The sequence below is a fragment of the Tupaia chinensis genome, unplaced genomic scaffold, assembly GCF_000334495.1.
Source record: "Tupaia chinensis unplaced genomic scaffold, TupChi_1.0 Scaffold000081_1, whole genome shotgun sequence".
In the NCBI taxonomy this organism is placed as follows: Eukaryota; Metazoa; Chordata; class Mammalia; order Scandentia; family Tupaiidae; genus Tupaia; species Tupaia belangeri.
In genome coordinates this window covers 2,575,557-2,600,332 of record NW_006159542.1, presented here as the reverse complement: position 1 = coordinate 2,600,332, position 24,776 = coordinate 2,575,557, and the positions used below count along the sequence as shown (strand labels likewise).

General features: G+C 39.5%; 1 protein-coding gene across 1 annotated transcript in view; it reads left to right on the top strand.

The window, feature by feature from the left end:
* Positions 1-24,776, top strand: part of ECPAS (Ecm29 proteasome adaptor and scaffold) — a gene marked incomplete in the record, with an annotated part of 131,961 nt that overhangs the window by 13,199 nt on the left and 93,986 nt on the right. Inside the window, 4 exon segments of the mRNA XM_027769442.1 lie at positions 9,899-10,029; positions 15,346-15,462; positions 17,408-17,526; positions 21,139-21,288. Of these exon segments, the coding sequence (XP_027625243.1) occupies positions 9,899-10,029; positions 15,346-15,462; positions 17,408-17,526; positions 21,139-21,288 (517 nt within the window).

The following is a 24,776-nucleotide window of genomic DNA, read 5'->3' as shown; positions in this document are numbered from 1 at the left end:
TTAGAGAGAGAAACACACACACACACACACACACACACACACACACACAGAAAGAGATAGTATCCGTGATCAACTAATTACAAATTTGAAGTTCTCTGTGGAGTCCCTCGATAATTCTCTAGAATGACTCATAATTTGGGAAAGCCCAATACTTATGATTACGATATAATAGCAAAAGAATGTAAGTTAGAACCAGCGAGAGGAAAAGATACGGGGTAACTACATCTGAGAGGGCTCTAGAGCTGAAGCTTCTGTTGTGTGTTACTCTCCAGGCATATTTATGACAATATACATGAAATATGCTGTCTAGGGAAGCTCATGTGAGCTTTGGTATCCAGGGTTTTTATTGAGGTTTCATTAGAAAGGCATGATTGATTGAATCATTGCCATGCGACTCAATGTCTAGCTCCTTCCCCATCACTTGGCTCAAAGCTGCCACACTCTAATGGATGTTTCTGTAGTGATTAGCCCTCATCTTTAGATATCTCTTGATGTAAACTGTCTAGAAACCCACCATGAACTACATTCTTAGCATAAAATAACATGTGTGATTAGAGAGGTCCGTCATGAATAACAAAGGCACTCTAATCCCTAGGGAAGGTTCAAGGGTTTAGTGGCTACCTCCCAGGAGCAGGGATATAGAGGTCATCCAAATTATTTTTTTTAAATAATTATTTTATTTAACTTTACTTATTTATTTTTAATTTGACCAGAGAAGGACAGTGAGAGAGAGAGAGAGAGAGAGAGGGAGGGAGGGAGGGAGAGAGTGGGAAAGCAAGAAAGAAAACCGCCAGGTCCAGGACTTGAACCACATTTGACTAGGTGGGAGTCCAGTTCTCTTAACCGCCATGTCACCTGCTGGCCTCCATCCACATTCTTTATTATACAGTAATATAAAAACTACACATATGATTGCTGTGTATAATTTTATATGCACATGCATATTTCATCCTCACAACATCCTTGTGAAGCAGTTTTGTGCTGTTTTTATAGATGAGGAAAATAAGGAGCTTTAGCTTTTTAGCTAAAACTCGTAAGTAATGTCTGTCTTGAAAATATTAAACTATTGGCTCCATTATATCTCATATAACCTCTGAGAGATTTATTAGTTAGGCTTTCATAAGATTGTATTAATAATCACAGTTAATGAATAATTACTCATTTGAAATGATTCCTATTGGAATATTCCTATTCACATTTAATGTCATGACTTTTCTGACAACCTAGTATAATATATATAAAGGAGGCATTTTATAATTTTCAATATATGTTTTTCATATGTGCCTATGTATATACATAAACAGACTCTAGATCTTTCTTTTGAAAGAAAGTTTCCTTAATTGGTTGTTAGGGAAAAAGGATATTTTCCTTAATCACATTTGTAATTGGAGATTTGGAAAACCTTGGCTGTGTATTTTTGTATTTTTTCAGTCATTCAGTGCTGATATAGATACTGTTGTGATGAGGGGGATAGGATAGAAAGGACAGGAAATTTATTTTTGATTTGTTTGACTGTGTTGACTAGAGCTGGTATAAATTTATATTCACTAACCTCAATTGAGTCCTTCATACTTTGTCCGTGTGGCAGTTGATTTTTCCAGCCGATTTTCTTCTCTTCATCATCCTGACTATGGAAGCCACCTTTTTCTATTGGTACACCTGTGACTTGCTCTCTGCCTTCTAAATCTCCGCGGAAGACATTGCCTTCTATGATATTTTACAGAAACGGTGAAAGCCATTTTTAAGATAATTCTTCCAGGTCCTGTCACAAAATTTATAGCACTGATTTTATCAATGCCAGTTCTCTTTTTCCTCTTGTAATAGAAGAGATGGCCTTCCTCCTGTCTTAATGATTCTTATAAACCTTTACTGGATCCTGTCCCTTCTCTCACTTCAAGGTCCCATTCCAGGAATTTTTGTGCCCTCTTCAGTTTCCCTCTGTCCAGTGGCTGTTTTTCTTGTTGCTCAGATTGTTACAATGTGCTTGGCTCTCTCATTTGACTGAAACAGTGAAAAACAAGTATTTCTCATCTCCCTTTTTGGAACTGTTAGGCTGTTGGAAAAGTCTTGACATATTTTTCTGTTTATCTATGCAAAAATGTGTCATGACTTTTCTGACGACCCAGTAGTTTCCTAAAGAGCCGTCACTTACTGTACTTGCCACATCTGTTTTAATTTCCACTCATTCCTCTACCTTGTTCAGTAGCCTCTGCTACTTCATTGAATCTGCTTGAACCATGATCAGGTGTGAACTCAGTTGCTGAAAGCACTGGGATCTTAATAGTTCTTCCCTGTGTGATCTCATCACATCATTTCTGATGACTGTCATCTCATAGCAAAGTCGTTACTTTCTTAGTTCTTTCTCAGTTTTCCTTTTCTTTTTCTTTTTCTTAGAGAGGTTTTTGCTACAGGGTGTGTTTGCTCACCGGAGAGACAGAGAGACACAGAGAGAAAGCGAGAAATCACCCACCGCCCCAGAGGGGATGATCACACTGCACTGCCTTCTTCTCCATTCTTCTCTTGGGATTTTGGGCATGCACACACACGTGCCCAGTGTGTTTTAAGCAGAGGTCTGGGACTTGAACTGTTATCGACTATGTGGGACTCCAGTGACATAACCCTTAACATCTGCTGGTCCTCAGTTTTCTTTTTCTTTTTATGTTGCCTGTTCTTCCCTTTTTCAGACTTTTCCTTCGCTATCCTTAATTTCTATTCTTTTGCAGTATGTTTCAGGCTGTCTCTTTCCACATGTCTTTGTCATGTACATGTGAGGTGTCCTTTCTTTTTATACGCATGTCTGTAAACTCTGGCACATAGTAGGGTTTCATTTAATACTGGAATGAGTGAACAAGTGACTTAAGTAGGAGCGTAAGTACTCACCATGAAAGTAGGAAGACATTGGGCCTTGAAGGAGGAGAGAATGTAGATGAGCAGGGAGGAGGACAGGGGGCGAATTGCTGTTTGCCACACTTGGTGCTAGCATCTTACTGGCCCAACACACTTCATATCTTAATTTCTGCAGCCTTGAGTTGTGACCACATGTGTGAAATGCTACGTACCAGGGATGCTCATTAGCAGTGGTGTGTACCAGGTTTTTATTTGTTGACACTGACTGCCTAAAAGGTACCAAAGTTCCATATTGAACAATAGCTTTTTTTTTTAGGGGGGGGTTTGCTATAGGGCGTACACGCTCGCCAGACAGAGACAGAGAGATAGAAAGTGACAAATCACCCCCCAGAGGGGATGGCCACGCCGCAATCCCTTCTCCTCCATTCTCCTCTCGGGATCTTGGGCACGCACGCACACGCACCGGCGTGAGTTTAAGCCACCAGGTCCGGGACTCAAACTGTGGTGGGCTACATGGGAGTCCAGCAACATAACCATTACGCTAACTGCTGGTCCCTTGAACAATAGCTTTTGTTCAGCATAAACCATATTGTTTATACAGACGGTTAGGCACGGCAAGCCTTGGCAGCCAGACCATTCTATGGCGAGCGGTCTCAGTTCTGCCGTAAAATTCTTCTGCATAGTATCAAATTCTTTATAATCTTGCAGCAAATAAGGAATTTCAGAGCATGACTAGAGACTAAAGAAAAAGAGTGGTAAATTTAATTATTAAAAAAAAATCTTAGATATGGAAAAGAAAAAGGAAACTAGGAATAAGTATTGGCAACATACAGGAGAAAGAGGGAGATTTTTTCCGTATATATGTGTAAAAGCGTTCACAAATCTACAACTAAAAAGCACAATGGGTAATTTGTTGACATTTTAATGATTTCTGAATTTTGAAAAAATACTTCACTCAGTAGAATAGTAAATATAAAGTAAAATGATAATGTGATCTTTGTTCATCTGTCATATTCAGCTAAGGTTAATGCATTACAATCTTTGTAAGATTGATTACTCAGCATAAGAGGAGGTATAAGGAAATTGGGAGTAAATATACTGCTGGTGGCATAAGTTCGCATAGTCCTTTCCAAGGGCCGTTTTCCAAAATCTATTAAACCCGATGGTACTCCTACCCTTTGACTCAACAGTATTAGTTCTAGTGTTTTAGCTTACCTATGCACATGGGTACATAGGTACACATGGGTAAGGCCATTCATTGAGGAAGTTGTCGTATTATAAATCTGGTAATAATACAGATAGAAGGTTAGTTAAATACATTATACTACTTCCATAGACTAAGGGGTTACTTGAAATATGTGTGATGTACACCGTAACATCTTTCTAAAATATGAACAGTTCAAGACATGTACTCTAACAGTTTCAGATAAAGAACTTGTAAAGAACAAGAGGCAGGCTGCAAAGTAGTGTGTGACATATTGCAGTTTTTGCATTAAATAATGATAGTGTATAATTAGGAAAAAAAACAGTTAAGAATGTGTTCCCCCGATTATCTTAGAGTATGGTAAGTCTCTAAATTTCTTTTTTTTTAAGTATATAATTTTATTATTTTCAAATTTGCTATAGGGCATGAGAAAGAGAGAGAGAGCGCGAGCGCGAGCGAGCGAGCGAGCGAGCGAGCCACCAGGTGCGGATTTGAACTGTGGTTGGTCTTGTGGGAGTCCAGCACCTTAACCACCGTGCCACTTGCTAGTCCTTCTAGATTTATTTTAAGTAAGTTAGCTTGATATGAGTTTGAATAAGATAAAATGAAAACTGTGGAGAGATCGGAACTTGCTCCTGCTTCTGAGTAATGTTTGGCATTATCTCCGATCCTTCTGTAATGACCTGAGAATCTCGGTTGCTGCTCTTAAAAGCTAAGTCTTTTAAAAGGTGGACAAGAGTTTTAGATTATTTTAGAATTTTCAGAACTTTGATTCCGTCTCTTCTTGTTTTTTGAGTAGACCTTTTTTGGGCCTCAGGCCTAATTTGGTTTGTCACTTTCATGAGGTTGTATTTCCAGAGCAGAGGGCAAAGGACAGAGTTAATATTCCTTCTGTGCCTCTGAAAAACAAGATTTGAGGCCATAATAGGGCTAAGATTTTGCTTTTTATTGGGACCAGCAGGTGGAGTGGTGGTTAAGGCCCTGGACTCTCACATGTCTAGCCATGGTTCGAGTCCTGCACCTGGAAGCTTGCTTTTTCACAATCTTTCTCTCTTTCTGGTGAGTGCACGTGCCCTATAGCAAATTTAAAAGAAAATAATAATAAGTAAAATAAAATGAATAAATACCTCTTAAAAAATATCTTGCTCTTTATTTTGCTCACTTTGACAGTTGGAAAAATCTAGTTGAGTCTTCACATGAAGACATTTCTTCTTTTTCGTGAAATATGATCATGATTGATGATTTGTTTTCAAAAAGTGAAGATGTATCTCAAAAGATGACCTAACAGCATTAGGATCCTCAGAGGGTATAGGCTTTAATTCTCTCTCAGGTGTACTTAGATGCTTCAGAAGGCCCCTTGCATAATGTTCATGTCTTTTCTTCCCATTCCCACATTCCCATCATAAATAATTTTATTGTGTTTAGAATGTTAAATTTGCCTTTCTATGAGGAAGAGGAGAAAAATGTTAGGTACTATGCTGGAGGGATGTAGCAAGCGCTCAATGACTGTATGAAAAAATGAAAGGGACCAATGAAGGAAACAGCTAGGTCAGTTTTTTTATGAAGAATTCTGCCTTGTCCACAGAATAGTTCTTTTTTTTTTTTGGAGAGGTTTTTGCTATAGGGCGCATGCACTCGCCAGACAGACAGAGAGAGACAGAGAGACAGAAAGTGAGAAATCACCCCCCCAGGGGGGATGGCCACGCCGCAATCCCTTCTCCTCCCGGATGCTCGGTGTGAGTTTTAAGCCACCGGGTCTGGGATGTGAACTGTGGTCGACTACATGGGAGTCCAGCGACATAGCCATTACACTAACTGCTGGTCCCCAGAATAGTTCTTATATACAGCACTTAGAGCTCAAGCTTGTAGGCTTTTTATTTTATTTATTTATTTATTTTTTAATAGAGATTTTTGCTGTAGGATGCATGTGTTCGCTGGAGAGACAGACAGAAAGTGAGGAATTACTGGGGGGGAGGGGAGGATATCCAGGCCACAGTCCCTTCTTCTCCTTTCTCCCCTTGGGATTTTGGGCACATGCACACACATCCACCATGTTTTAAGATGCTGGGTCCAGGACTCAAATCACAGTCAACCATGTGGGAGTCCAGTGATGTAACCATTATGCCATCTGAATGTCCCTTTTTTGGGGGGGGAGAGAGGTTTTTGTAATAGGGCACATGTGCTCACCAGAGAGACAGAGAGACAGACAGAAAGTGAGAAATCACCCCCCCAGGGGAGATGGCCACACTGCAACCCCTTCTCCTCCATTCTCCTCTTGGGATCTTAGGCATGCACACACATGCACCCAGCATGAGTTTAAGCCACTGGGTCTGGGACTCGAACCATGGTCAGCTATGTGGGAGTCCAGTGATGTAGCCATTACCCTAACTGCTGGTCCCCCCCCCCTTTTTTTTAAGAGAGATTTTTGCTATAGGTTGTATATGCTTGCCCGAAACAGGGAGAGGAAGGGACAGAGAGACAGAAAGTGAGAAATCACCCCCTGGGCGGATGGCCATGTCACAATCCCTACTCCATTCTCCTCTTGGGATTTTTGGTCATGTATGCACACATGCCCAGCATGAGTTTCAAGCCTCTGGGTCTGGGACTTGAACTGCAGTCGGCCATGTGGTAGTCTAGCAATGTAACTTATCAGGTGGTCCAAACTCATAGGCAGTTTTCACTGCCTGAGCTGTATAAGGCACTGAGGCCAGATGCTGGTTATTGTAGCTCCGACAAACACTTTGGATTGTGTCCACCATTCCTAAGAATGTCACAGCAGCATTCAGCATTTATCAGATGGCATCACTGTTTTAATATCTCAGAGTCCACCTGCCTATGTTTCCTCTCCCCCTTCTTCTTTCTTTTTTCTTTATTATTATATTTTTAAACTAAACTTGAGACTTTATTTGAATTTCACCAGTTTTTTGACCAATATCCTATTTTCCCCCCTAAAATTCAAGGCACCATTTAGCTGTCATTATTTCCCTAGTCTTCACTGGTCTGCGACAGTCTTTTAATCTTGTTTTTCATGATCTTGAAAAGTTTTCAGGAGTACTGGAAAATGGTACCTTACACGATGGCTCCTAATTTGGGTTTTTCTCACTTAAAAACTTTTTTTTTAATTTATGATTTTGTGTGTGTCTATGTGTGTGTGTATGAGAGAGGGTGGGGAGAGAGAGAGAGAGAGAGATATGAGCACCCTCCACAGGGTCTGGCCATGCTGTGATTCCCCTCCCCCCAGTCCTCTAGGTAATGGGATCTTGGGCACTCATTTGTGAACCTGATGTGTTTCAGGCCAACCTGGCTAGGGATTCAAACTGCAGTTACTGTGTGGGATCTGGCTTTTTTTTTCTTTTATTGGAGAGGTTTTTGCTATAGGGTGCATGTGCTCACCAGAAAGACAGAGAGGGACAGAGAGACAGCGAGAAATCACTCCCCAGGGGGGATGGCCACACCACAATCACTTCTCCTCCATTCTCCTCTCGGGATCTTGGGCATGCACGGATCTTGGGCACACACGCACACGCACCTGGTGTGAGTTAAAGCCACCGGGTCCAGGACTAGAACTGTGGTCGACTACATGGGAGTCCATTGACATAGCCATTACGCTAACTGCTGGTCCCCTGGCTTCTTTTGACCAGCACATTACTGTAGGGCCACAGAACTGGCTCATTTTGGGTTTTTCTGTTGTTTCACTCACGATTAGAATGGAATAATGGGTTTTTGGAATGAATCCCAGAGAGGAGGAATGCCTTTTTACATCATGTCAGGGATACATGATACCCACCTGCCATCACTGGTGATGTTAATCTTCACTGGGTTAAGACAATGTTTTACAGGTTTCTCCACCGTAAAGTTAACATTTCCCCTTTAGTCTAGTCTTTGGACACAGTCACTAAATCTGGTCTACTCTCAAGGGGAGGTAGGGCGCAGAATTTAGGTCGACTACATGGGAGTCCAGTGACATAGCCATTACGCTAACTGCTGGTCCCCTGGCTTCTTTTGACCAGCACATTACTGTAGGGCCACAGAACTGGCTCATTTTGGGTTTTTCTGTTGTTTCACTCACGATTAGAATGGAATAATGGGTTTTTGGAATGAATCCCAGAGAGGAGGAATGCCTTTTTACATCATGTCAGGGATACATGATACCCACCTGCCATCACTGGTGATGTTAATCTTCACTGGGTTAAGACAATGTTTTACAGGTTTCTCCACCGTAAAGTTAACATTTCCCCTTTAGTCTAGTCTTTGGACACAGTCACTAAATCTGGTCTACTCTCAAGGGGAGGTAGGGCGCAGAATTTAAGGGGTGAAGTTCCACGTACATTATTTTGAATAGTACTCTAAGAAAGCCTTGCCTTTTTTTCTCTATTTAACCATTTAATTACTTATTTACATTAGTATGTACTCATGTAGATTTATACTTTGGTTTATAGTCCAGTATTACTGTACAATATTTTCCAGTTGTTTCAACTTTGGCCATTAGGGTTTCTTCCAGGTCGGTTTCTGTACCTGTTTGATATGTTTCGTGTCCCATTTCCTTTCTGGCATTACAAGATAGTTCAGGCTCATCATGTTGTTTTTCCTGACGAAAGCCCTAGAATCAAGCCATTTTTCCAAGGAGCCTGGTTCTTTTTATGAGAGAATGGTATAGAAACAGGATGGATTCTGGGTGCTGGATGTGCTTGCTGCTGTTGCTACTAGGGTGTCGTTGCTTCCGGCATTTACGGAATCCGTTGATCCATCTTCATTCAGAAAGTTACTATAGAAAATTTCAAGATAGCACAAAGTAACTCTTAGTATCTATCATGAAGCTTGAAGAATTATCATTTAGTGCACAATTTCGGACCCCTCCTTGTGGTTTCTTCTATCCTCCCCCATTATTTGAAGTAACTCTCAGTAAGTATATTATTTTATCTGCAGATATTTCAGTTTATTTCCAAAAAGGACTCCTTTAAATATACTTTAAAATTGAGGTATAGTAGATACAGTAGAAAGTTTGGAAAGTATAGAGCTTGATGAGTTTTTCTAAGTGTATTTATCTGTGTAATCATCACCCAGATTGAGACAGAGAGTGTTTCTTCCTCCTCAAAAGGCTCTCTAATCACCACTGATAGTTTTTGTAAGAAATTAAAAAAAATAACATAGCCACCATATTATCATCGCACTTAAAAATGAATGGTAATTAATAAAAATACCTAGCGCTTTGTGTAGGTTTCCTTCTCATTCCACCCTTCTTCCCCCGCCCTTCTACCCTGAAGAAACAGTGTTGGTTGCCCTATCGTTCATCACAGTGTAGGTTTTGCCGAGAGTGCTCTCATGGTATTGTTTAACATATTTCTCTCACAGTGACTTTCTTGGGGGAAACTTGTGTCTCACTTTCTGTATTTATCTGTTAGATTACCCTAACCCAATAATAGACAGTGATTTTATCTTTGGAGAAACTTGATAAGTAAGATGGTTTCACCAAAGCTATATTGTCTCTGACATCTAATTAAATTTCTCTTGCTGGTTCTTCTAGGTAGATCTAGAAGAATTTCTTCAAAAATCTTGTATCCTATCTATTATTTAAGTCAGATTGAGTAACTGTGTAAGAATTTTGTTATTTTTGGTTTTGTTTTCCTCCCTGCTAGAGGTTAAATGACCTAGAAAAATCTAAGATAGTATAATTTGCTAGTAAACCTTTTTAAGTGAATCAAATGTGTCCAGGGCTAACTGTGGTTAAAGGTCTAATTGAAGGATTTGTAGTACAGAAGAAACGGATCAACCTATTTTTCAAAATGTCTAGTGTCAGTTGTATTTGATTTGCTAAGTTCTCTTTTTTTTTAATTTTTTATATTATAGATCAGCTAGAACGGGTCTTTTTACGACTTGGCCATGCTGAAACAGATGAACAATTACAGAATATTATATCTAAATTCCTTCCTCCTGTTTTGCTCAAACTGTCCAGCACCCAAGAAGGAGTACGTAAAAAGGTAAGCACATTAGGACAGCTGGGGGACTTAAACGGTGAGTAAGTGGATGTATATTAGGATGTGAGTTTTTGAAATCTAGGTTTGTGATTTCTAATTATGGCCTTTCAAAATGGAGAATAAGCCTGGAATCAGATTCATAATTTAAAAGTAGCTTTTGTGTACTTAGCACAGCTACATTTAGCACCAACAATATACTTGGCATCAGTGCCAAGTACTATAATTGGGGTAATTATTCTGAAATGTACGGAGACTTCATCCAAACTCCATGCCCTTGATTCCACTATAAAGGTCAGATGGTAACGGGGCAAAATATTCTTTAATCATTGACTGACAGTGAATATAACCTTCATTAAAAGTAAGCAAAATAAAAACTCTTTAAAATAAAATGTTTAACTTCTGTTTTATGATTCTAAAGAGTACTTTTAGAAAAGTTAGATAACTGATGTGTCAGTATTTTCTATTTTAGCATAACTGTCCTCCAAGGAATGTTTTCCTTCCCCCTCATGTGTAAAATAGTTCATTAGTATTCTTCTGATGTATTTATAATAGAACTTTTAGTCTGTAAGCTGTCATCAGACTTCATCCCTTGGGCCACTCTAATTGATTGGCAGTGACTTCCTGGAAGTCTGCCCTGAGAGGGATTCTGAGGCCTGATTTGGATTCAATGGGAAAAGTATCTCTAAGAATGTCTGTTATGTTTGCAGGAAGGAATGGACATTCTTGTCATATGTTTGACATGCCTGCTGTTAATCCATCTTTGCTGAGATGTGTATTTGTTCATGTCACTCTCCTATTTAAAAACCCGTGGTAGCCTTCTGTTACCTTCAGGATAGTAAGGTCTAAAAGGTCCTTCTTGAATTATTTCTATTTTATTTCTTTAGCTTTATCACTGTTGTTATTCATGTAGCAAATATTTACTGTCCCTTCTGTGTGCTAGTTATTGGGAATATGTTGATGAATGAAAGAAACAAACACCTAGTTATGAGGACTTCTATTAAACAGTCAGCTGAATAGTACATAGTTATACTTTGTGATAGATACATGCTAAAATGGAAAGGAAAAAGAGTCCATGGAAGAACATATTTAGGGACTTGGTTTAGTCTGAATGTGGGGGTGTGAGGGGGCCTCTTTGGTGTGCAGGAATGAGCCAGGCTGAGAGATGGAGGAAACCATTGAAGACAGGCCTTGTGCATAGGTTCTGAGCTGAGACAGAGTGTGATGGTCTCTGTGCATACGAGGAAGAGCGATAGGCAGCCAGGTAGCTGGGGAGGACACAGGGATGGCAGGGAGCAGTGATTCCCAAGAATACTGATGACAGTGACACAGCTACTCTGGTTTTTGGGGGAGAGAAAGACTTGGAGTAGAGACCGAAGAGTAAATGAAGGAAGCTTTTGCATTAGTCTGGGCTGAGTGTTTTCAGTCTTTTTTCCCCCCTCTAAACTATTTATTAATTTTATTTATGTTATTACTTTATTTGCTCTAGGGGATGTGTATTGATAGAGAGAGAGAGAGAGAGAGAGAGAGAGAGAGAGAGAGGGAGAGAAAGAAAGTGTGCTGATGAGAGAGAGGGAGAGAGAAAGAGAGCAAGCTGGCAGGTCAGGGACTCAAACGGTGGTTGGCCACGGGAAGTCCAGCCCTTCATCACCATGCCATCTGCTGGCCTCCATTTTTGGTAGTTTTTATTTATTTAGTTATCTTAGAATTTTTTGGTTTGTATTTTATCTTTTTATAGAAAGTCATCTATCTCTAGTCCTCTGCTTCAGATGTTCAGTTGTATTTGGTTGTCGGAAAAGTCATGATGTATTTTTTCTGTGCTTTTCTATGCAAAAATGCATCATGAATTTTCTGACAATCCAGTATATCATTCATTTCTATCATATTCTTTTTTTAAGAGAGTTTTTTTTTTTAAAGAATTATTTATTTAACTTATTTATGTATTTATTTACTTAGAAAAAAAATTGACCAGAGAGAGAGGGAAAATGAGAAAGCAAGCTGCCAGGTCTGGGACCCGAACCGTAGTCGGCCGTGTGGGAGTCCAGTGCCCTTATCCACCACGCCATCTGCTGTCCCCCTACCCCCCTCAGAGATTTTTGCTATAGGGGGCTTGCGCTTGTTGGAAAGACAGAGACAGAGAAACAGAAAGAGAGAAATCACCCCCTCAGAGGGGATGGCTGTACTACAATTCCTTCTTTTCCATTCTCTTGGGATCTTGGGCATGCACACACATGCACCCAGCATGAGTTTTCAATTGCCATGTCTGGGACTCCAAGCACGGTCGACTATGTAGGAGTCCAGCGGTGTAATCATTATGCTATCTGCTGGTTTTGCCATCCATGTTTCTAATTTTATTCTTACTACGCACCATGAGAGCCGAGTGGAGAAAGATGCAGGTATGCAGGCTGAAGCGTAAAAGAAGAATGATGAGGCAGAGGTCCAGGTAAACACCTTGTGCACCTACAGAGGCCACTGCAGCAGAAACTCTTACCTTCCCGCTGTGTGTCACATAGTCTCTTAGTAAGATCGCAGCATTCTTTTATATATCAACATACCTGACAGCTCATTTCACCAACATTCCTTTGCCCAGTGTAAAGGGCTATTATTCATCACTGCTCCTACTATTTCTTTTAAAGTAGCATTTCAACTAGAACAGCATTCAGTGGAAAAAGTGTGCTTTTTTTTTTTAAAAAAGAAAATTCAATGTTTTGGGCCGGCCAGTAGAGTGGTGGTTACGGTGACTGAGTGGTTTGAGTCCTATACACATAGGCTTAAAAAACATCCTAGGCAGGGCCAGCAGGTGGAATAGTGGTTAAGGCACTGGACCCCCACATGGCTGATCACAGTTTGAGTCCCAGACCTGGTGGCTTGAAAATCACACCAGGTGTGTGTGTGCATGTGTGCGTGTGTGCCCAAAAATCTTTTCCCTGGACCTGTGACATTCTAGTGTCGTTACTTGCGGCCGAGTGTAGTACGTGTACAATAAATCATCTCTTCTGTCATTAAAAAATGTATATTCTTATGTCCATAGAAGGTAACCCTTCATAAGATAAAATTTTTTTTCTGTTTGTGGAATAAGGAGCTCAGTGTGAACTAAAGCTACTCATTTGTAGTACTGTGTGTTTATATCTTGAGAACCTGTCTTTCAGTCCTGTTGAGAACCTTCTAGTTCTGACAACAGTAAATTGTAGTCTTGTGCTTTTAATTTTCCTGATTTAATTTTAATAATTTTGGCTTATGTATTTTGATGCACCAGCTTAATATCTTTATTAGTAATTACAGTGTATATGTTACATAATTTTTTGTGTTTTGAATCGTTGAGATGTTATATATTTTTGAGGTTTGAACTAAAGGCACTTACATCAGTTATGATTATTAACCTATTTCATTGCTTGGTCTGTTTTCGTTCTCTGTCCTCCCTCTCTATATTAGACTGCTTCCCTTCCCCTTTATGAGAGAGGAGTCAGAAGAAGAGAGAGAGAGAGAAAAAGAGAGATTATGGGAGGAAAGTCAGATTCTCCTGCTCCAGCCTCCTAGTTAGCCAGGATTACAGGTGCTCACATTGCCTGCATGTTCAGGTTGGGCCGGGGTCTGAACCCAGGCCTCCCATATAGCTTTCAGCCTCCCAAGTTGTGGTGCTACCTGTATATGACCATGTCTGGGCCACCTGTGCTAGATTTTTTTTTTTTTTTTTTTAAGTTTACTATGGGACGTGTGCCTCCCAGAGAGAGAAAAGGAGAGAAAGATGAAAAGTGAGAAGTTATCTTCTGGAGAGATGGCCAGTTGCAATCCCATTCTCCTCTAGGGATTTTAAGCACACATACACACATCCCCGGTGTGATTTTTCAAGCCACTGAGTCCAGGACTTGAACTGCGGTTGACCATGTGGCAATCTAGTACCTTAACCACTACACCACTTACCTGCTGGTTCCAGATAAGGAATTTTTGAGTTTCTTATTATCAATTTCATAATACATATTTGACCTAACAAAGATATTCTGTATAAGTTAGCTGGTAATTTGTGCATGAACTGGGTAAAAAACTAAAAGTTTTAAATTTCTTCTGATGTGTTATTAAATTTATTTTTAAGGAAAATAAGATTTGTTATGTAGAGTTCCACTTGGCTTTTAATTCAAACTCATCAGAATAGCTACATGTGAAAGCATTTATATCAAGTATTAGCAAGGATGCTCTCATATCCTCCCGTTCGGAGTGTAAATACTAAAGTTGATCATACGTATACTCTTATGACCAAACATTTCTAGTCCTGGGTTTATATACAACAAATGCGCATATGTGCACCAAAGGATGTGTTTGAGAATGTTCATAGCAGCTATAGGTCACAGGTACTCACCTGAGAGAGAGAGAGAGAGAGAGAGAGTGAGTCAACTGCCAGATCTGGGGCTTGAACTGTGCTTGTCCATGTGGGAGTCCAGTGACTTAACCACCATACAACCTGCTGACCCCAGTCTATGCTTTCTTAAAATCTTATTTCTCAGTGTACAGTTTCATACTTCTCTTTTAGCAGATAATCTCTCTATTGTAATAAGATTGAGGCCACTCAGCCTTCAATCATTCAAGCCTCTGTATCTCCCTTTCCACTCACAAGAACTGGTGATTTGTCATTTCCTGTTTCTGCTCTCTCTTCTCACATAAAGGAAGGGAAGCTTGTTATTTACTACTTGAATTCTTTAGTAGCACCAGATGATCTTCGGAATATAGTAAAAGTGCCCCAGCATTTTGCCAGAATCCCTTTCTAACCCAGACCCTGCTTTTTTGGTGAACTCTTCCCATTCTAGGCTTCAGTTAGATGCCAGAGCCATGATCTTTTGGACCCCTAGACCTCCTAATACTGATTCTCCTCTTGGAATTCATCTGATTGCAGGACTCAGTTTTCCTGTTACTTCTTCCCTGAACTCATCATTGATCTGGTAGACACTCTGTCTTCTGGAACCCATAGTATCTTGTGCATTTCTCTTTCAGTAGTGTTTGTGTTGGAGGATTATACTTCGGTCTAGGCCCAACTTGGATTTTAGCTTTGATCAACTGAAGGACATCATAAAAGTAAATTTACTAGTAAAACTCTGGTGCAGAATTCTTAGGGCATAGCATTTGAGATCTGCTCTCTAATATTGTATGCTCCTCTTCTGAAGTGTCAAGTTTATGTCCCTTAAAAAACCAAAATAACAAGTTTATGTCCCTTAAAAAACCAAAATAGTTATTTTAAAAAAAAGTTACTATTTATTAAAATAAGTAATATCTGAGAATGAATGTTTTTAAGATAATATTGATGACTTCTGTTCCTATCTCACTGTATTTTAGGTAATGGAACTACTGGTCCATCTGAATAAGCGTATAAAGAGCCGACCCAAGATACAACTCCCAGTAGAGACACTGTTGGTTCAGTACCAGGACCCTGCTGCAGTTTCCTTTGTCACAGTGAGTATTATCTTGAAGTGTTTTCTGATTTATAGTTTTCTTAACATTAATCAAATGTTATCATTGTGTTGGCATGCTTAAAATGTCAGCTTAAATCATTTTAAAATAAAACATTAAGACTTTTTTTTTTCTTTTAAATATATTTGTAGAGGGTTTGTATGCTTACTGAAGAGAGGCAGTAGGGGGAAAATGAGAAAGCAGCCCCCATGGGGGATGCTAATGCAGTTATCTCTTCTGTATTTTTCCTTTTGGGATTTTGGACGTGCATGCTTACATGCCTGGCTTACTTATTTATTTTAAAGTTTTTTGCATAGGGAGTATGTGGTCGCCAGAGAGATGCAAAGAGAGAGACAGAGAGAGGGGAAAGTGAGAAATTACCCTTCACTGAGGATGGCCATGCTGCAGACCCTTTCTTCGCCATTCCCCTGCTGGGATTTTTGGGCACACATGCACACACACCTGGTGTGATTTTCAAGTCCACCAGATCTTAGACTCAAACCATGATTGGCCATGGGGCGTGGGGGAGGGGACGGGTGTGTGGAGTCCAGTGCCTTGACCACTATGCCACTTGCTGGCCGTGCCTGGGATGTTTTTTAAGCCTGTGTGTCTAGGACTCAAACCACTCAGTCACCGTAACCACCACTCTACTGGCTGGCCCAAAACATTACATTTTCCTTAAAAAAAAAAAAACAACACACCTTTTCCACTGAGTACTGTTCTAGGTGAAATGCTACTTTAAAAGAAATAGTAGGAGCAGAGTGATGAATGGCCCTTTACATTGGGCAAAGGAATGTTGGTGAAATGAGCTGTCAGGTATGTTGATACATACAAGAATGATGCGATCTTACTAAGAGATTATGTGACACATAGTGGGAAGGTAAGGGTTATATAGGATTGGCATGAATGAAAGATAATAGAAGATGAAAAAACTGGCAAATGGTATGAAGGCTTGGTAAAAATATCTTCTGTGTTTCTGATATGTATATTCAGGAAGTTACCTTTTTTGTTAAGTAGAGTAGATCTGAGGCTGGTAAGAACATTCCTATTAAGTTGTTGTCTGTTTAATGAAAAATTAAATGTAAGAAAGGTTGATGCTCTGTGATATTCTTTTCATGGTCTTATATCTTCCTTGTATTATGGGACACTTTATTGAATCTTATGTAAAATCTAGTCACCAACCTTTGGAGCCACTTACTGATCCAAGCATCTTGTCTACACTTATTCCGATGCATAGCTCCATTATAAGGGATCTTTAAGTAAATAGAAACACTGTATGTCAATAAAAATGCCAAAATAGTATATATTTATAGGAATGATTTCATCAAGTCTGTTCACTCTAGTGATCATTACTCTAGAATAAGAAAATCTTTATCCTGTATGTAAATCCAGATATGCATTTATGGGGTTGCGTAAAATGCAGCACTCATATGGATTGTAGTGACACAAACACACTCCAGCACTCAGCTTCCCTTGGTTCCTCATCCATCAGTGAGTTACTGGGATGATGAACACAGAGGGCTACAGTGTACTAAGATGGTTTTGTAATCGATGAGCTGGGAAATGGCAGATAAAGATTTGTTAACACCTGCTCTCCTCCTAGGATTGATACAGCAGATTGAGAGAGCTGATATTGATGAACATATGTAGGTTTAGAGAGGTGAAGTGATTGCTTTTTCCTCTCCATGGTAAGTAATTGCATATATGAATGCTCTAGATTAGGTCATGCTTCCTCACATGGAGCCCATTTATAGCACATACTTTGAATGAGCTGGACTAGAATTCTTCCCAAGACACAGGAGTTGGTAGAGCTGCAATACCCATGTGCATAGAGGGTGATTCATGTTTGCACTTTCTTTATTACCGTAACTCCCTAAGTTGTCAGCCATATGTTTTCGTTGAAATTACATTTACTTCATACTCACTTGTTTCTCTCCTACTGCATTAGAATTTTACTATAATCTATGTTAAGATGGGCTATCCTCGCCTACCAGTGGAAAAACAGTGTGAACTGGCCCCCACGCTTCTTACTGCCATGGAAGGGAAGCCTCAGCCACAGCAGGATAGGTATGGCTTCTTCACTGTTTATTTCCCACCTGTAAGAGTTAATAACTGTCTTCAAATATTGGTCCACATATTTCCACTTGAGCAAATGAAAGACTTGAGCTTTTTTAGCTGACTAATAGTTTAATTTTCTGTGGTACATCAAAGTTACTATTTTATACATACTATTACACATTGTTTTGTTATGAAGCATGAAAAATGTTCAGAACTGATAACATTTTCCTGCTTCTTAGTGACTGTGACCTGTCACATGAGGTCAGGTGTAGAATTTTGCACCAGTGGCATCATGTCAGCATGTAGAACATTTAAACTATTCTAGTATTTCTTTCTTTCTTTTTTTTTTTTTTTTTTTTTTTAAGAGAGAGATTTTTGCTGTAGGGTACATGTACTTGCTAGAGAAACAGAGAAAGACAGAGAGAAAGTGAGAAATCAGCCCCAAGTGGGGATGGCCATATCGCAGTCCTTTCTCCTCTATTCTCTTGGGATTTAGGGCACACCAACTTTTGTGCCTGGCATGAGTTTTAAGCCGCCGGGTATGGGACTCAACTACAATTGACTATGTGGGAGTCCAGAGATGTAACCATTACGCCATTTGCTGGTTCCTGGATTTTGTAGAATTTCAATTTTGGGTTAGGATATTCAATTTGTTTTAATATGGGAATTAGGATTTTCTAAATCTAAATGGTCATCAGTTATTTTGAAATAGTTAATTTTATGTGATTGTAAAAATTAGAGTGACATCTTTTCCATCAAAACATTTCTATCTTGGAGGATAAATTTCAGAGCTGTTTTCTTTTTATTATTATTTTGATGCCAGAGGGCACATGTGCTGTACCAGAGAGAGGGAGGGCTTGTGCACCCTTCAGTGGGGTTTGGTCATGCTGCAGTCCTTTTCCTTCTGTTTCTCATCTCATCAGAATTTTGGGCATGCACACACATGTGCTCAAAATGTTTTTCAAGCCACTGGGACTGGGATTCAAACCACAAGTCAGCCATGTGGTGTCTAGCTCCTACTGCATAGCTCGTAACTCTTGTGCCTACAGGACTGGCTCTAGAATAACTTTTCTTAAGGAACAGAGCATTTATGTTACAGTTGAATATCCATGTCTGAAGTGCTTGGGACTAGAACTGTTTTGGATTTCAGAATTTTTTTCAGATTTTGGGGGAATATTTGTATACACATAGGGGAGATCTTGGAGATGGGACATGAGTCTAAACATGTAATTTGATTGTTTCATATATAATTAATAGCCTGAAGATAATCTTACATAATGTTTTTGTGTTGGAGCATTTTGACTGTGACCTGTCACATGAGGTCAGGTGTGGACTTTTTGCACTGGTGGCATCATTCAGCACTCAAAAAAATTAGGGTTTTATAGCATTTTGATTTTGGGTTAGGGATACTCAACTTTATTTTTTTTTGGTTAAGATTTTTGCCAGAGGGCACATGTGCTCTTTGGAGAGGGTAAAAAAGAGAGAAAAAGTGAGAAATCACCTCCTCAGGAGACATGGCCTTGGCACAGTCCCTTCTCCTCTCAGGATTTTGGGCACACATGCACACACATGCACCCAACATGTTTTTCAAACCTCTGGGTCTGGAACTTGAACCACAGAGTAGGCCATGTGCAATCTAGTGCCTCAACACCAAGCTACCTGCTGGCTCTCAATTTGTTTTCAGATGGGAATTGGAGAGGTGGAACTATTTAGGTAACATCATTTGTTGCTAGGCTTAGCCTAAAGTTCTATTTTATAACTGTCATAGTAAGAATTGTTACAAACAGTACAGAAGTTATGGAGGAAAGATGGAATTAAATAATGTTTTCAATTCATGTTTAAGAGTATATTTTTAAATGAAAGACTATATAATACCAACTTTAAAAAATTATTATTTAATTAATTTATTCATTCATTCATTTTAATTTGACCAGAGAGAGACACACAGATTGAGAGAGAGAGAGAGAGAGAGAGAGAGAGAGAGAGAGAGAGAGAGAAAGAGAAAGAGACACAGTGGGCACAGGCGTGGTCGACCGTGTGGGAGTGTCCAGTGCTTTAACCACCGCACCACCTTCTGGTCCCCTGTAATACCAACTTAAAAAAAAAATTACTTAATTCCATTTTTTTAAAAGAATCATTTAACTTTATTTTTTAGATTTGATCAGAGAAGGACAGAGAGAGAGAGAGAGAGAGAAAGAGGAGAGAGAGAGAGAGAGAGAGAGAGAGAAAGAGAGAAAGCTAGAAAGCAAGAAAGCAAGAAAGCAAGCTGGCAGATCTAGGACTTGAACCGCAATCGGCCATGTGGGAATCCAGCGCCCTCGACCACCACACCACCTGCCGGTCCCCCAACATTGTTTTTTTTTTTTAAAGAGACATTTTCATTATAGAATATTCATGCTTGCTGGAGAGACAGATAGAAAGTGAGAAATCACTCCCCAGGGGGGTTGGCCATGTTGCAGTGCCTTCTCCTACATTCTCCTGTTGGGTTTTTGGGCATGCACACACATGTGCCCAGTGTGAGTTGTTTTTTTTTTTTTTTTTTTAAGATACTTTTGCTGCAGTGTGCATGAAATCACCAGAGAGACAGAGAAACAAAGTGAGAAATTACACCCCAAGGGGGATGGCCATGCCTCAGTCTTTTTTTCTCCATTCCCCTCTTGGGATTTTGGGCATGCACGCACATGCACCCTGTATGAGTTTTAAGCTGCCAAATCTGGAACTTGAACTTTGGTCGACTACATGGGAATTCAGTGACAGAACCATTACACCATCTGCTGATCGCTATAATAACCAGTGTTACCAAGTAAAATTATTATCACAAGCACTGTTTTAAATGATTTTCATGTGTTTTAAGAATATCAAAACGTGTTAGTGAGGGGACAGCAGGTGGTGTGGTGGTTAACACATTGGATTCTCATTACGGCCAACCATGGTTTGAGTCTCTGATTTGGCAGCTTGAAAATCATTACGGGTGTATGTGTGCGTGTGTGTGTGCATGTGTGTGTTTATTTGGGCACCCAAAATCTCAAGAGGAGAATGAAGGAGAAGGGATTGCTGTGTGGTCATCTCCTCAGGGCTGATTTCTCACTTTCCCTCTCTCTGTCCCCTGCCCCCCTGTGAGTACACACAGCCAATGGCAAAAAATAAAGAGGCTAAAAAAAAGTGTTAGTGAAAGGAGTTACTAAAATTGTTACTTAAATTCACACAGTGAATTTAATATAATTTACTAATGGTAATTTTTAATTTTTTATATTTAATGAATTGTAGAGAAATTTCTTTTGAAAGAACATCTTAATAAGTTGAACTCTTAAGATTTAACATGAAATCTCTGTGGTAACTTCAGATATTAATATTGAGCCCATTTTATGTACATTTTTTTAGATATTTTTAGTGATGAACAAGATTGGCTGTATGCCAATTATTGCTGAATGAGCTGCACTTTCAATAAGAAACATATCTAGACCAGTTTCTAGATAAGAGTTTTGTAAAATTAGTGTTAAAAATGAATGACTCCTACTACAACCTCCAGCTCTTGTTACATGTTTTTTGTTCTGTCTGTTATTTGCATGTATAAAAACCTTGTTTTTTAAGTAGTTGCAATAAATGTAATTGTTTTTTCAGCTTAATGCATCTTTTAATACCAACCCTTTTTCACATGAAATACCCTGTTGAATCATCAAAATCAGCTTCTCCGTTTAATCTTGCTGAGAAACCAAAGACTGTGCAGCTGCTTTTGGACTTCATGCTAGATGTCCTTCTGATGCCTTATGGGTGAGTTAAAAAATAAAAACAAACCAGAGCAACCTTGTTCACAGCTGCTCTTCCTGTGCAGAGTCAAGTACTATTTTCAGTGATTCAGCTTGCATTTGTCCGCGGATGCATCTCAGATAACTGTCCTGCTGCCAGAGGACTTTTTCTGAATTGCTGCTATCACCATGTTTCTGTCCTGATCACAAACGTGTATGGACACAGTAAACTGGGCCTGTGGGACTCTGTGTCACCTGCCCCTCAGTCCAGAAATAAGACCTCTTGCTGTGTGATTTTTTTTCTTTCTCTACTTCGCTCTTGTCCTGCCTCTCTAGTTTGGCCGCTTGATTTTCTGGGCCTTCAAACATAGGGTTCATTCTCACCGCCTTGGTCACATCATTTCCCATTTCTCTGTGGTTTCTTTGTGGCTCATGACATGGCAAATGCTCTTATATTTGTTGTTACCGTGTTATTGTTGTCTCAACTTGCTCTAGATGGCAGAGACTCAAATCTATAATAACACCTCCCTTATTCCTCTACCTTGAGTTTAGGATGGTGTTTTGTTCAGTGTTAGATTTTCGGCACTTGTTGATTGATTTACTTAACACCACCAGTCTTGTAAAACTTAGAAATAAATGAAAACATTCTTTTATATTTGTTAAATCAGGAGGCAACCAAGATTCATAGGTGATGATCTTTTTTTATTTTAGTGAGATTTTTTGCTATAGGATGCGTAAGCTTGTTGGAGAGACAAAAAGTGAGAAATCACCCCTGGAGGAATGGACGTGGCACAGTCCCTTCCCCTCCATTCTCCTCTTGGGATTTTGAGCATGCCTGTTATGAGTTTTAAGCTACCCAATCTGGGCCTTGAACCCTGGTCTACTATGTGGAAGTCCACCACCATAACATTATGCCATCTGCTGGTCCTGATTTTTTTAAGAGAGATTTTTGCTATAAGGCATATTTGATCACTGGAGAAAAAGAGAGAGAGAGACAGAAAGTGAGAAATCACCCCTCAGGGGATGGCCACACTGCAATCCCTACTCCTTCATTCACCTCTTGAATTTTGGGCATGCACGCACATGTGCCTGGTGTCAATTTCAAGCTGCCAGGGCTGGACTTGAACTGTGGTTGACCATGGGGAGCCCAGCACTGTAACTGCTACCCCACCTGCTGGCCCCAGTGATGATGGTTTTGATATCTAAAGCTTGAAATCTAAATTTAACTTAGGATGTGATGTACTCAAGCAAGTGATTCCTCACTTTTTTTTTTTAACCAATAAGAACTCACCTCATTTATATGAAAGTACTAACGTTATTTAACAGGTTTTTAAAAAAAATATGTGAATTTAGGAATTGAATAAATATAGTAAGAATAAGTAGTGTAGGGTAGTTTATTATGCTATCAGGTTCCAAATGTTTACTTTTATTATAATGGGTATTTTATTTTAATATCCTGAATGATAATGAAATTAATCAGTGTAGAATTTTGGAACTTGAATTAATATTTATATAAAAATTTTATTTTCAGATGGACTATACCAGGTTAATTGATTCAAAATGAATTTCTCACATCTTATTTGTACTCTGCAGAAGCTAGAAAAGAAATAGGATGACAGATTAATAACAAGGAGCTGCAAAGGGCTTTGAACATACAATGGGAAAAGCTAATTCTTACCTTTTATGATTTTTCTTCTTTGAGCTTTTTTGATTTTCTCATTTTGAGGGCCTGATGTGCTCATGTGGTAGGTGGTTTGGAGGTGTCAGTCAACTTTCTAATGTAAACATATAAGAGTTCAGGGGAAATTGGAAGTAAATCAGAATGTTGGTAAAAACTCTGTGCTTGTGGGACCAGCAGTTAGCATAATGGCTATGTCGCTGAGCCTCTTATGCAGTCAACCGCGGTTCAAGTCCTGGACCCGGTGGCTTAAACTCAAGCCGGGCGCGTGTGCATGCATGCCCAGGATCCCGAGAGGAGAAGGGATTGCGGCGTGGCCATCACTTTCTGCCTCTCTTTCTCTCTGGTGAGCGCGCACACACCCTGTAGCAAAAACCTCTCCAAAAAAAAAAACCTCTCTGTTTGGATTTGGAACAGTTACACTCCCTCTCTCCCAGCCTCAGTCAACAAATCTTCTGTTTTTGTCAACTAGAAAGCCAAAGTGCAGTGGTCCCGTAGCAACTTGTGGACCAGTAGTTTATATTTTGAGAGTGAACAAAATAATTCTTTCTTTTTTTTTTTTTTTAAAGAGATTTTCACTATATGGCGCGTGCGCTCGCCAGACAGACAGAGACAGACAGAGAGACAGAAAGCGAGAAATCACCCCCCAGGGGGGATGGTCACACCGCAATCCCTTCTCCTCCATTCTCCTCTCGGGATCTTGGGCATGCACGCACTTAGAAATAAATGAAAACATTCTTTTATATTTGTTAAATCAGGAGGCAACCAAGATTCATAGGTGATGATCTTTTTTTATTTTAGTGAGATTTTTTGCTATAGGATGCGTAAGCTTGTTGGAGAGACAAAAAGTGAGAAATCACCCCTGGAGGAATGGACGTGGCACAGTCCCTTCCCCTCCATTCTCCTCTTGGGATTTTGAGCATGCCTGTTATGAGTTTTAAGCTACCCAATCTGGGCCTTGAACCCTGGTCTACTATGTGGAAGTCCACCACCATAACATTATGCCATCTGCTGGTCCTGATTTTTTTAAGAGAGATTTTTGCTATAAGGCATATTTGATCACTGGAGAAAAAGAGAGAGAGAGACAGAAAGTGAGAAATCACCCCTCAGGGGATGGCCACACTGCAATCCCTACTCCTTCATTCACCTCTTGAATTTTGGGCATGCACGCACATGTGCCTGGTGTCAATTTCAAGCTGCCAGGGCTGGACTTGAACTGTGGTTGACCATGGGGAGCCCAGCACTGTAACTGCTACCCCACCTGCTGGCCCCAGTGATGATGGTTTTGATATCTAAAGCTTGAAATCTAAATTTAACTTAGGATGTGATGTACTCAAGCAAGTGATTCCTCACTTTTTTTTTTTAACCAATAAGAACTCACCTCATTTATATGAAAGTACTAACGTTATTTAACAGGTTTTTAAAAAAAATATGTGAATTTAGGAATTGAATAAATATAGTAAGAATAAGTAGTGTAGGGTAGTTTATTATGCTATCAGGTTCCAAATGTTTACTTTTATTATAATGGGTATTTTATTTTAATATCCTGAATGATAATGAAATTAATCAGTGTAGAATTTTGGCACTTGAATTAATATTTATATAAAAATTTTATTTTCAGATGGACTATACCAGGTTAATTGATTCAAAATGAATTTCTCACATCTTATTTGTACTCTGCAGAAGCTAGAAAAGAAATAGGATGACAGATTAATAACAAGGAGCTGCAAAGGGCTTTGAACATACAATGGGAAAAGCTAATTCTTACCTTTTATGATTTTTCTTCTTTGAGCTTTTTTGATTTTCTCATTTTGAGGGCCTGATGTGCTCATGTG